This window comes from Gobio gobio (genome assembly GCF_949357685.1).
Source record: "Gobio gobio genome assembly, chromosome: 7".
Classification (NCBI taxonomy): domain Eukaryota; kingdom Metazoa; phylum Chordata; class Actinopteri; order Cypriniformes; family Gobionidae; genus Gobio; species Gobio gobio.
In genome coordinates, this window is record NC_137103.1 from 25,607,125 (window position 1) to 25,620,125 (window position 13,001).

At 41.0% G+C, this 13,001-nt stretch overlaps 1 protein-coding gene across 2 annotated transcripts in view; it reads left to right on the forward strand.

The window, feature by feature from the left end:
* Positions 1 to 13,001, forward strand: part of nrp2b (neuropilin 2b) — a 78,594-nt gene that overhangs the window by 20,922 nt on the left and 44,671 nt on the right. For both annotated transcript variants that reach the window (XM_079822354.1, XM_079822355.1), the window contains exons 4-6: positions 9,469 to 9,696; positions 11,536 to 11,691; positions 11,815 to 11,984. In XM_079822354.1, coding sequence (XP_079678480.1) covers positions 9,469 to 9,696; positions 11,536 to 11,691; positions 11,815 to 11,984 — 554 coding nt within the window. The remainder of the gene's footprint in view (positions 1 to 9,468; positions 9,697 to 11,535; positions 11,692 to 11,814; positions 11,985 to 13,001) is intronic.

Consider the following 13,001-nt stretch of genomic DNA (forward strand, 5'->3'; position numbering starts at 1 on the left):
AGTTAAAATAGTCATAAGTGAAAAAAATAATAAAAATATATAAAGTATAACAGTTATAATAGGAATTAAAAGGAAATAAAAAATAAAGCTGAAATCCCCTATCTGGGGTGGAAGAAAATGGAGAGTCAGGCTTACTTTAAAAATATTTGTCAGGTAACTGTGCATTTAGACAGTACCCTTACAGACAAATCTTCTTGGCCTAACTTGAGGGCGTTCTCTAGATGTTTTACCCGCCAGAGCAGATCTAAACGGGTCTTCCTCGCACCGGAGGGAGTACTCAAAAAATATTTGTCAGGTAACTGTGCATTTAAACATTACCCTTACAGACAAATCTTCCTGGACAGGTACACCAGGGCTATCTCTACTTTGTTCGACCGTCAGAGCGGATCTACACGGTCCTTCCTCTTACCACCAAGGCTATACAGATCTATCCGTCAGAGCAGATCTAAACGGATCGTCCTCGCACCGGAGGGATTTATCGCTCCCCCGTCTCTCAACCTCTTCCACCCAGACAGCCTTAACAAAATAAAAAAAAATAAAAAATAAAAAGTATAATTAAAAACTAAAAATAAAACAGGGTTAAAATGAAACACATAATTACAGTGCAAGCAGTTCGGACAAAGCACAGAGCTCATTGAGTAAATGCATAAGATAAGGTGCAATCAGTCGGACGTACAGTGGCATAGCTCATTCAGTAAATGCACAGCTAAACAGATGTGTTTTGAGTCTGGATTTGAAAGTGGCTACTGTTGGAGCACATCTGATCTGTTCAGGAAGCTGGTTCCAGCTACGGCTGGCATAATAGCTAAAAGCAGACTCTCCTTGCTTTGAGTGAACCCTTGGTATTTCTAACTGACTTGATCCTGATGATCTGAGTGATCTGTTGGGTTTGTATTTAATCAGCATATCTGCAATGTATTTAGATAGATAGATAGATAGATAGATAGATAGATAGATAGATAGATAGATAGATGGATGGATGGATGGATGGATGGATGGATGGATGGATGGATGGATGGATGGATGGATGGATGGATGGATGGATGGATGGATGGATGGATGGATGGATGGATGGATGGATGGATGGATGGATGGATGGATGGATGGATGGATGGATGGATGGATGGATGGATGGATGGATGGATGGATGGATGGATGGATGGATGGATGGATGGATGGATAGAACTGCTGGATGCCTTGATGTTATTGGTGGTCTGCGCAAGTGGCCATAACTTAACACAATTTATTCTGTTTTCATTATTACTTATCAAAATAGTATAATCAAATAAGTTATTGCTGCTGCTGCTGCTGCTAAAAAAAGCAGCCACATTTTTGCAAGGAAATCAGTTTGGGTTGTTTTGTCGCTCCTGTATTTGTCGCTCCTGTTTTTGCCCTCTGAGCAACCAGATTTACTGTGGCTGACCCCTGGTGCCTTCTTACACTGTGCGATTTCTCTCTCCTTCACGGAGCCTGGTCAACATGCACCGGCACAAATTCAGATCAAGGCGGCTGCTGGCGGGCAAAATAAACAGCGTGGAGACATCCCTTGTTCCTTTTTCAACCTTCTGAAAGCATTCCGGGAATGCCTCTTTAATTGACTCCTGATCTATCCTCCCCTGAGGCCGGGTGGGTGAGGGGGGCAGCCGGGGTTACTAACACAACATGCGTGATGGTCTTTCCTCTTAGATGACCGCAGTAGTGTACTGGGATGGGATAGCCATGCAGAGCAGCTGTCATGAAGCTGGAGCAAGACATTGGTCGGAAATGACCTGTTAGTAATGTGCAGTTGGAGGGTCCAGGCCTGGGCAGGAGTGACAGTTGCTTCTGAGGGACTGAAACACAAAATCACATCCTTAATGAGATCCACCAGGCAGATGACAAGCTAAACTCGCTCATTAGTGTGGACACCCGACGCTGAGAGATATCAGCGAATGCTTTATCGTGAACAGAGGCCCCACACCTCTCGCTTTACGGAGGAAGTGAGGACACAATCCGTTGAGTGTGATCTGATAGTGTGAGAGCTCCATAGCAACCTGGCTAACACAGCGCAGAGGTATGAACAGAGACAGTGATGAACGCTATAACAACGGCAGGCAGGTTGCAGGTTTTTTTAAATCATAAACAAGCAATAATGATGAGACCCGTTGGCGTGTGGAAGCTCGCAGTTGCCATGGCATTAACAAGATCTCATTATACTCAGAAGATGCGTGTGAAAATGTGTGGGAGTGTGTGTGTGGATGTGTGCGTTCATAAAACAAAGACAAAGAGATTTTTTTGGACTGCATTTTGATTAATTTGAAAAACTGTTTGTATATAACTCAATGATTTGAAGATTCTTCATAAACCCCTCTATTTGCTAGGATTACACATTCTCTGACAATTTGATGGGTAGTGCTTGTAGAGACATCCAATGCATCCAAAATCACGTGCTGTCTGAGTGTAGTACGTAGTATGAATGAAATTTGGACATTCTACATCCGCCATTTTGCTACGGTCACATGACCTACCGGTGTCAGCTTCACTGCCATTCATAAATCATCTCCCGTGGACTCATGGGATAGTAAAGTGTAGAAGGTAAGAAGTAGTAGGTCATCCGCCCATTGCTTTTCGAATACAAGAGCTGTGTCCAAAATCGCATACTCTCTTGAGTAGGTACTTATTTGAATAATTACTTCACAAAAGCTTAAAAGGTATGTTCTATATAGTATGAATGTGTGTAGTATGAATGTAATATGGACGTACTACATTCGCCATGTTCTCATTATCATGTGACCTACCAGCGTCATTCATAAATCCTCTCCCGTGGCCTCATGGGAAAGTAAAGTGTCCATTGTATGCACACTTCATAATCTCGCCGTAAGTAGTCATCCGGGTATTTTTTTATGAGTACTGTAAATTCAGACATACTTATTTTGTCACACACTGTTTTTCGTCTATATAGTAGGGAAGTATGCGATTTCGGATGCAGCTTATGAATTTGGGCATACTACTCTGTTAGCATACTGTTTTTTTGCATACTATAGCGGACGTATTCGATTTTGGATGCAGTGATCATGACTTTGAATCAGACTCGTCATTGAGTTATCCACCTGATCCTGTTATCCACCATTATTTATATACAGTGTACATACAGTCAAACCAAACACCTTCATAATTTTCTCACATTATCCCAGTTTATTCACTGTAGTGTAGACAATGATAATAAAATATGACAAGAACTCATGATAAGATGAACAAATTCATCTTGATAATTTTTGGGCATAATATGTCACAGTTTTCTTTATTTTGCTATCCTCACTTACATAAATGAACTATAGTGACCTGCACCCACTTGGAAAAAAATGATATCTGGTGTCTGAATATCTTTTGGTTTGACTGTAGTATGGTGGATATCAGGATCAAAGGAAGGAACATTTAGTAAAAGAGAGAGGGAAACATATAGAAGGACATTTCAACAAAACAGAAGCAATTGGAACACATCACAGACTCCCAGAGTGTAAGTGTTGTTTATTTATATTGGTGAATGTACTGGACGTGTCCTGGCGTGGCCAGGGCACTTTCCTCTAGCAGTGATAGGGATCTTGGGTAAATACACAGCCTGGAGGTGTGTCCATCGTGTGCTGCACAGCCTGCTGGGAAGAAACGCATTAATTCTCCACCTCCTGCTGCACACAGGAAATCAGTATCTTGTCGCCCTTGAGCCGCACAACAGCTACCTGTGCCACAGCGCTCTGGGATTTCAGCCCCTGCCCTTGAGAGCGAAATGATGTGTTATTTCTTCAGCTGTATGGAGCTTCGGTCTGGACTCCTATCTTGCAGAATTAATGTGCGCTGTAGGAATGGCTCATGGGAAAACACCCCAAACCAGACAATTGTTTTCAAATGGTCAGCATCAGCCATCTTTATTATGTTGTTAAGTTGCTGCATTCGGAGTGTTAGAAAGCCCAGTGACCACATACTGACTTAGATCTGAATCTCATTCATAATATCCACTTAGTTTACTCAACCATAAACTTAACCACATGATTCTGTTGCCACGGTTACAATCCAAAAACTCTCAGCCAATCATCTCTTCATCAGTGGCGTTCTAGAATAGCGAATTACAGCTCACAGCACAACTGCCCTATAGCCATAGTGATGCTCACCTAGTAGTGACTGCATCCCTTCTACTATCAGAATTACGAGGCTAATGGATGGAGATTGGAGATACTGCCCATCAGATATTTTGATGCCCTGGAAGTAATTTTTAATTTTTACGCGTTGCACCAATCAGATCACAGCAATGAAATGTTTTATTTTGTTGTGATGCAGAAAAAATTACTTCTTGAAATATCAATCTATCTGCTTGAATCACTAAGGAAATCAAACAGTGCAGTGCAGGATTTGTGTTTAACTTAAAGGGATAGTCCATTCAAAACGGAAAAATCTTTTATTTTACCCATCATGCCATTCCATGTGCTTCTATGGTGTTAATGGAACACAAAAGTGGAGATTTTTATGCCAAAATAGCAAAAGTAATCAATACGATTTGTACATTATATTTCAAGTTTTCTGAAGCCTTATGTTAGATTTATGAGGAACACACCAAAATATAAGGTAACATTTTATAATAAAAGTTATATATTTATTAGGCTTTTTGTAGGTATTAATCCTTTTATTCAGCAAGGATGCGTTCAATTGACAGTAAAGACATTTTATTGCGACAAAATATTTCTATTTCTAAATCAATTCTGTTCTTTTGAACTTTCTATTTATCAAAGAATCCTAAAAAAAGATCACAGATTCCGCAAAAAATATTAATCAGCTCAACTGTTTTCAATTGACAATAATCAGAAATGTTTCTTGAGCAGCAAATCAACATTTTATTATGATTTCTGAAGGATCATGTGACACTGAAGACTGGAAGTCACAGGAATAAATTCCATTAAAAAATATAATGGAATAGAAAGCATTTATTTTAAATGATAATATTATATTTACTGTATTTTTGATTAAACGTGATGGGAATAAGACTGTCCCCAAAAATCTGACCCCAAACTTTTGAATAGTAATGTATATTCGGTGTTAAACTGCCATTTTGCTATGAAAGACTTGAAATATTGTGCACAAGACATTTGCCCAACATCGGCATATTGCTCATGTATGTGTATGGCATTACAGCAGAGATGGAAATCATGCCAGCACACCTCAATTATACACTACTGTAATCTCTCTTACACACAGATACACTCTATTCACTCATCCATGACAAACATTCCTATTTTACCCAGCAACGCTCCTTAATAACAACCCCCCCATTTCCCTCCGGACACAGACAGACCCAGCCACGCACGCCAATCCGGGCGCTGAGCCTCCAACGCACTGCCCAGACGCGGCTTCCCCCTACTGGATGAGGGGTGGGGGAGAGTTTCCCCATCCTTCTGCAGGCGGGATGGCTGTTTTTACCATGCTCACAAACGTGAATTAATGAGAGCCAACAAAAAGGCTGATGGGGTCGGGGTCACTCATGCATACTGCAGCCCAGTACAGTAGAGGCTCAGCGGGGGTCTGGCATACTGTCTGAGGTGGCGTGAGTATGAGGGGTCAGCTTAGACTGGCAGGGTCTCATACGCTCTGATATACTCACACACGCACACACACACAGCCTATCTAAAAAACAAGCTGTAGTAAAGCATAATGTCACCACTGCAGGGTAAAGGGAGTCTGACAACACATCTGACCCAGTAATGGAGCGAACGTGTCAGTCTGGATGCTTTCACGCAACTGTATTTATGTAGTATTAGAGTGTCACAGAGTGGAGGAATAGAAAATGCAAGGGCAAAAGGAAAAATCACAAATAGATATATACATATACATATACTGTATATATATAAACTCTTCACATTTATTAGATCTTAATGTATGTCGTTTTCCTCTAGGAGAAACATATGAGACAAAATTGATAGTTACATGAAATTTTCCCAAGCCATCAAAGAACAACCTTTGTGAAATTAAATTTGGTTTCAGATTTGTATTGTATCATACTTTATGTCTGTAATAAGAAACTCATGGTAATCACCTTAAAGGCTTCAGAGACTCATTGGCTGAAATAGAAAAAAACGGTGTTGTCTTTTTGTTGTTGAGGTTTGTTTGAGCATTAGAGTGGATTTTTAGGCTGCCAGTGTGGACAGGGATAAGACTGCTGGATCAGTCCCTGTCATCGTGTCAAGATGTGCGGGGAATTGTTGTAGAGCTGCGTTTCACCCACACAGACATACTGTATGTAGTGAGTTATTTATATCACTGATCACTGCAGATGGGAGAAACAATAAGGAAAGAGAGCTTGTGTTAAAGAGACATAACATTCAACGCCTGATGTGTGCAAGCAGGTGCTAGTGGAAATGCATGACCATTCTGCCAAGGATGTGAATCTGACACATTCATACGCGCACACACACACACACACACACACACACACACACACACACACACACACACACACACACACACACACACACACACACACACACACACACACACACACACACACACGTAGGCCTTGAACAGATGTAGTGTGCTGTATTAGAGCAGGAGAGTGTAACATTAACCCTGGCCTGCTGTCTCTCTGGGACCTGTCTCTCTCAGCTGCTAGGGAGCCAGACAGGCCCTGATTTCCTGTGTGCTGCCCACACTGAGCGGGTGCACGACCATAGGCCATTCTACACCCTATTTAGGGGGGCTTCAGTCATCCTCATCTATCATCTTAACCTCCCTAAAATATGTGATTAACTCCACTGTCAGCACCAAAATCTATGGAAGCCTATTTACGCCTCAAAAAGGGAATTGTGAGATGAAGCAAATCAAAGCAAATAAACATTTACATTTATGCATTTGGCAGATGCTTTTATCCAAAGAAACTTATATTGCATCCAATATACATTCTATCCCTCCTGGAATAGAAATTTCCCTGGAAATCGATCCCATGACCTTGTTGGCACCAACTGTTTGAGCTTCAGGAGTGCACTTAATAAAATAGTCACATTGTGGGATATAAAGCTGGAATTATGAAAAACAAATGTTTATGTGGTATTCGGGTGTTAGGGAGGAAAACTAAATGCATTGACAAAAATAAATGAAAATCCATACTCAGATTAATTCATGATTAATAACACAAATTAATTGTAATAAATAAATAATTATACAAATATGCTTGAATAATAAAAAAATAAAAAACAAGTAATTACTACAATAATAATAAATTAAACCTAAATAATTGTAATATCTCAATTGAAAAATAAATTCTCGAGAAGTCACATTTTATTTTATTTGGTGGTGTATTCAATAAATCCATCAGTGATCGCCTCAGCACTAAAAGTTTGCGATTATGTGATCTTTATCTGATGTTTACTGAAAACTGTGTTGGGTCGGATTGAATTCACCCAGTGGGTCAGGGTTTGGCTTGATAATTATCCACATAATTGTAATTATCCACACCACATTTGCTTTTTGGTTTATTAAAGGTACACTATGTAACTGTTGGCGCTCTAGTGGTTAATTGAAAAACAAAATGCATCTGAATGCATCTTGTGGAAGCGACTTCTCTCTGTTTATGGATATGATGAGTCACGCAGATACTGGGTTACTCCACAGCGGTTGGTGTCCCGGTTTGGATGATGCACTCACAACTAAATGTTACTGGGGCAAATATTGGGACAAAATCTTTTTTTTACCTCAAATAAATGTACCTCTAAACTGCAGCATCCTACAGTTTCTGTAGACTCTTGTGCATGAGAGCGTCCTTGTGAGTGAGCATGTGTGTCTCAAGGACAGGTCCGAACCCGTCCACATGGGGTCAGTGACCTGTCATTAAGGCCTCAGACATTATACTGCCGTCTCCGGCTCTAGCACTTTAAATAGCGCTCTGTTAATTTTGCAACAGGACTGAAGAAAGATATGTGTATAGATGATTTGAGGTTGTGTGAAACACAGTTGTCACTCCCAGCCTGTGCAGTCGTAGGACTCGCGCAGCTGCTCTGCAAGCGCAGAAATAGTTAAAGCGTTTCAGTTATTGAGGAGTCACAGATCACTGAGCGTTTGTTCTCTGATCCGCTGATGTTTTACCCCCACAGCCCCTGTCAACAGATCTCTTTTAAGTTCTCTCTCATCTGTACTTTTACTTTTTAAATAATGCGAGTGCCACTTCCTGTGCCTCAAACAGAGAACCTTTGAGATTACTGGAAGGATATCATGGGATTCAGTGTGCTTGACTGCATGTGTGTGTCGAGGCGTGTGCCCTTCTGTGCATTAGTATGAGCTCTGTGACTCTGCATCCCTCTGAAGAGGTGACATTACACGTGAACGTGCTGTGCATCGTGTCAAAGGACGTGTGTCACGGCTGAAGGTGAAGCATGACTGTGCATGTGTTAGCATACAAGAAGCACTACTACCTCTTGTGATACAAAGCCAAACACTGGCCAGCACAGGCTTAAAATCGGCTTGAAATTATACAGGTTTACTTAAAGGGATACTTAAACTATGATATTCTTTTTACTGTGAAACACAAAAGGAGATGTCTAGCAGAATGTCCAAGCTGTTCTTATTCATACAGTTCAATTGTTTGGTGTGTCTAAGCTCCAAAGCTCCACAGAATTAGCTTAGTATGAAAACACAGTAGTTTGCTGGCGAAAAAAGGTCCATTGCACAGCTCACACAGAAGTCACTTTCAAATATGGCGGATTTCTATCTGTCTAATGAACAAAGTTTGGATTCCTGAATAAAAACATATCTGAAAAATACCAAAAATTGATCTAGCTTTAAATAACATATGATCACAGTACATTAATAACTAAGTCGAAAATATATTAATGGTGATAAAATGGTGATATAATGATAAAATTGGCTATGTAGGGAACCTTTTTATGAACAAGAACCAATGCTAAAATTTGAGAGAATGAAAAAGTTACTTAAACAGCACTGGCACAACATTAAACTGGGAAGCATATCATACAACATCGTGTCCTAAGATGACACCTTAACATGCTCTGTGCTGCCCTGAGCGCTACTACATTACTACGTCTGTCTGTTTCACAAAAATCCCACCTTTATTAGATGCAAATGTGCAGTATGAGAAACACTGAGCGCTATCTCCAACTGTAGCGGTAAATGAATATTGACAGCAGCTGCAGGGGTGGGAAATCATTCTAATTTAGCACTTTTGCAGATGAAGGATTTTTCTGCACAGATTTAAAGCTCCGCTTTGATGAATGTTCCCGTTTTCGTTCTCATCAATATGTTTTTCTCAGAGAGCTAACCGAGTGTGTCTCTTTCCCTGTGTGCGATTGACACAAGAAAGCAAGTAATGTGCTTCTTCTGCCCCCCCGCCAAAACAAGTCGAGACCTTTTGGTCAATACAAAACCGTCATGTCTCACACATACAACATTGTGTTTCAGCTGCTGTCTTCATGTATTTTCTGATTTCTCTTCCCCCAGGCTCCGACTGCTCCAGAAACTTCACCAGTCCGTCAGGTGTGATCGAGTCGCCCGGCTTCCCTGACAAATACCCCCACAATCTAGAGTGCACCTTCATCATCATCGTCCCTCCTCACATGGACGTCACCCTCACCTTCCTGACTTTCGATCTGGAGAACGATCCCTTGCAGGGCTCGGAGGGCGAGTGCAAGTACGACTGGCTGGAGGTGTGGGACGGCCTCCCGCAGGGTGAGTCTAGATGTTGTAATCCTGAAGAATTCTGTTTGGATTTACAGTCGGAGTTCGGATTAGACCGCAGTTTTCCAAAGTCCAGACCACCCGTGACTTTAAGAGGATTGCATTTCCCATTTCCCTCTGACCTCATTGTCTGCTTTGAGATCATCATGTTGCATGTCTGCCGTACATAATTTGGTCACTTAATGATTTCTAATCCACATACCGTTCACTATCACCCTATGGGCCATCTGGTTGGTTTATCCACCAGTCTATACAGCTGTTCACTCTTGCCCTGTGACACGCACCACCCGTCCGTTGGCCGCTGCACTAGCAGCTCCGCCGGTATGAAACTCAGGCGCATTGCTGTCATGCTGCTACTGCGGCTGCCGCTGGAGCTATTTTAGTATCGAGCGTTGGCAGATGAAAGCGGAGCCCAGGGCCTTGCTGTGCCTTATCTGCGCCAGGCGGGGCCAAAAAGCCACGGCACCCGTACTCTTCCGCACAGAGGGGTGGAGGAGACGGGGGACGGGGGGTAACAGCAGCCATGGTAACCTTTATCAGGAAAGTGAAAATGGGGCGTGAATAACACTGCAATAGGATTTAATCCTTGTCTGGAACAGAGCGCTGTGGAATACACTCTTTTCCCCCAGCTGTCTTATTAATGCTTTAGCCCTGAGACCCCCATACTGCCCCCACCCTCGCCCTTCTGTCTCAGGGTAAGGCTTTATATTGTAGCATTGTACATGCACACATAATCAGACACACAATAACTGGAGACACTAAACACAACAGTGTATTTAAAGCGGTCTATAAACTCTAGCCAGCTTGACCAAGATATTATTCATGATTGTAATATGGGGGAAAATAATACATTATTTAAACTGTAATGTGTTTCAATGTTACGGTAGTATTTTGTCCTATCTAATCCTTTTGCATTACTGTTATGAAAATATGATGGAAAACATGTTTAATTGTGCAAAATCATCATCTTCATCTGCTTATATATATATATGATGTACATTTTCATAAGAAAACAATTAAGCATATTTTCATAAAATCATAATGATGATAATAAATGGTACATATAAAAAAAAACACATAAGAAAAATGACAATGCTTTTGAACAAGTACGCATTTTTTCCACTATATTTAAAATTTTTCAATAAAATCAATTAAATGTAAAAGGCTTCCTTCCATATTTAGTAGTACAAACTGATATATATTATAATCTTTTGAAAAAGAAAGTCTATTTTTCAATTTTCCTGATTTTATTTAAATGTATTTTATTTCTTTATGAAATATGATTTATGGGGGAGGTTGTAAGCAACTTTCAACAAGCATTCACATACACAGATAGAGTCCTGATCAAAGTTGTGTACAATAGCCACCTGATTTGATCATCAACACCATCAAAGGCGAGAGAGAGTTATTTCAACCTACCGTTCGAAAGCACTTGCGGTATTAAAGCCCTTTCCTCTCCAAAAGAGAAGAAAATCAATGTACTTGATTGATACTAGGCTATTTCACCCATCCGGGACTCTCTGTGTGCGTGCGTGCGTGCGTGTGTGTGTGTGTGTGTGTGTGTCTCTGTGTGTGTGTGTCTGTGTGTGTCAGGGTGGAGGATGGATTCATTACTGTGAGGCAGCAGCCTCTCTACAGCATTACAGCCTGGCCAAACTAAATCACATACATCTGCTGACAGACAAATGTCCCAGAATTCAGAGAGGTGCTGTTGTATAGGTTGTAGGCACATATAAAGAATAACCACCAGGAGTGGCCAGCTGGAGCAAAATGAGACCCATTCACATCCCAGCACTGAGAAATAATTTCCTACATTTATGTGTTTTGCAGTGGGACCTCTGATTGGACGACATTGCGGTACCAAAATCCCCTCTGAAATACAGTCGTCCACTGGTATCCTCTCTCTGTCCTTTCATACGGACATGGCCGTGGCCAAAGATGGCTTTTCTGCCCGCTACAACATGACTCTAAAGGAGGTCAATGACAGTAAGTGATCTTTTTTTTTTGTTTTCTTTGAAACGAAACTGTTGGTTCAGCTGCCAATTTTAATTACTTTATAAAACAGACTATATATGAGGACATTCTGAGAAAACTCTGTGTGTTCTTTAGATTTCCATTGCAGTAACGCTCTTGGCATGGAGTCAGGCAAGATCAGCGATGACCAGATCTCTGCATCGTCCAGCTTCTATGATGGCCGATGGTCTCCAAGACAGGCTCGACTTAACTTTGAAGACAACGCATGGACGCCCAATGAGGACAGCAACAAAGAATACATCCAGGTGAGGTTTCCTCTCTTTCACTCGCTCATTTATGTCTTCTGCGTATCCACATAAGGGAGAGACTAAGGAACAAGTTCCCGTCCCTCTTTTGCAAACTTATACACAATCTCGAAACGGACAGACTCATTTAAGATTTCTGATTCTGGCAGGAGGGTCGCTCGGGTTAGGTGCTACTCAGGCCTTCAGAATGAGACTGATTACTTTTGGTGTTACTTTAAGTGGTGTGTCGTATTTGTGTCAGGATGCTGCTGAGTTGTGGGCTTCTGGTAGAGCTCACAGCTGTTGTGTTGTGTTAACACCTGACATCACTCCCTCGATCTCAGGGTCCATGGCCCAGACATCCATCTTGACAAAACAGCTGTCGTAAATGCCAACATGCCCGAGGACCATACTTCACCTCAGAAGCTTCTACTCTGTTGTGCGTGTGTTCAGAGTGAGAGGCGTCATTCTGTTTTAGGTGTACATTCATTTGAGATTCGAGTATCATTGATATTCATCAAATCACCCAGGGTAAATTAACTGATCAAGGTACCTTAAAGGAATGCTCTGGGTGCAATACAAGCTATCTATTGTTAAAAGCATCTGTGGCATGAGTTGCAGCCCATAGATTGGTGCAGCAATGGCGAAGTCTAATTCGCCGCTGGTTCCTTTGAGATTTTCCTATGGGGTTTTATAATGTTTTTTTTTTTTTCAATTAAATAAAGCCTAAAACAAAACTTGATGATACTTTGACGTTTTTGTCTTATTTAGTTACTTATTAAAAGCGTACATAACTGCTTCGAAAAAATATGCGTTTTCACTTTGGGCGTGTGTAATTTACATTGTAGAAATGAAAACGTCAAAGTATAGTCAAGTTATGTTTACCACAGGCTTTATTTTACACATAAATCGATTATATATCCCCATAGGAAAATCTCAAAGGAACCAGTGGTGAATTAGATCTCTGGGTTCTGACATCATACCTGCACCACTCTATTGTAAAAAAATAATAATAATAAATGATATATTATATATATA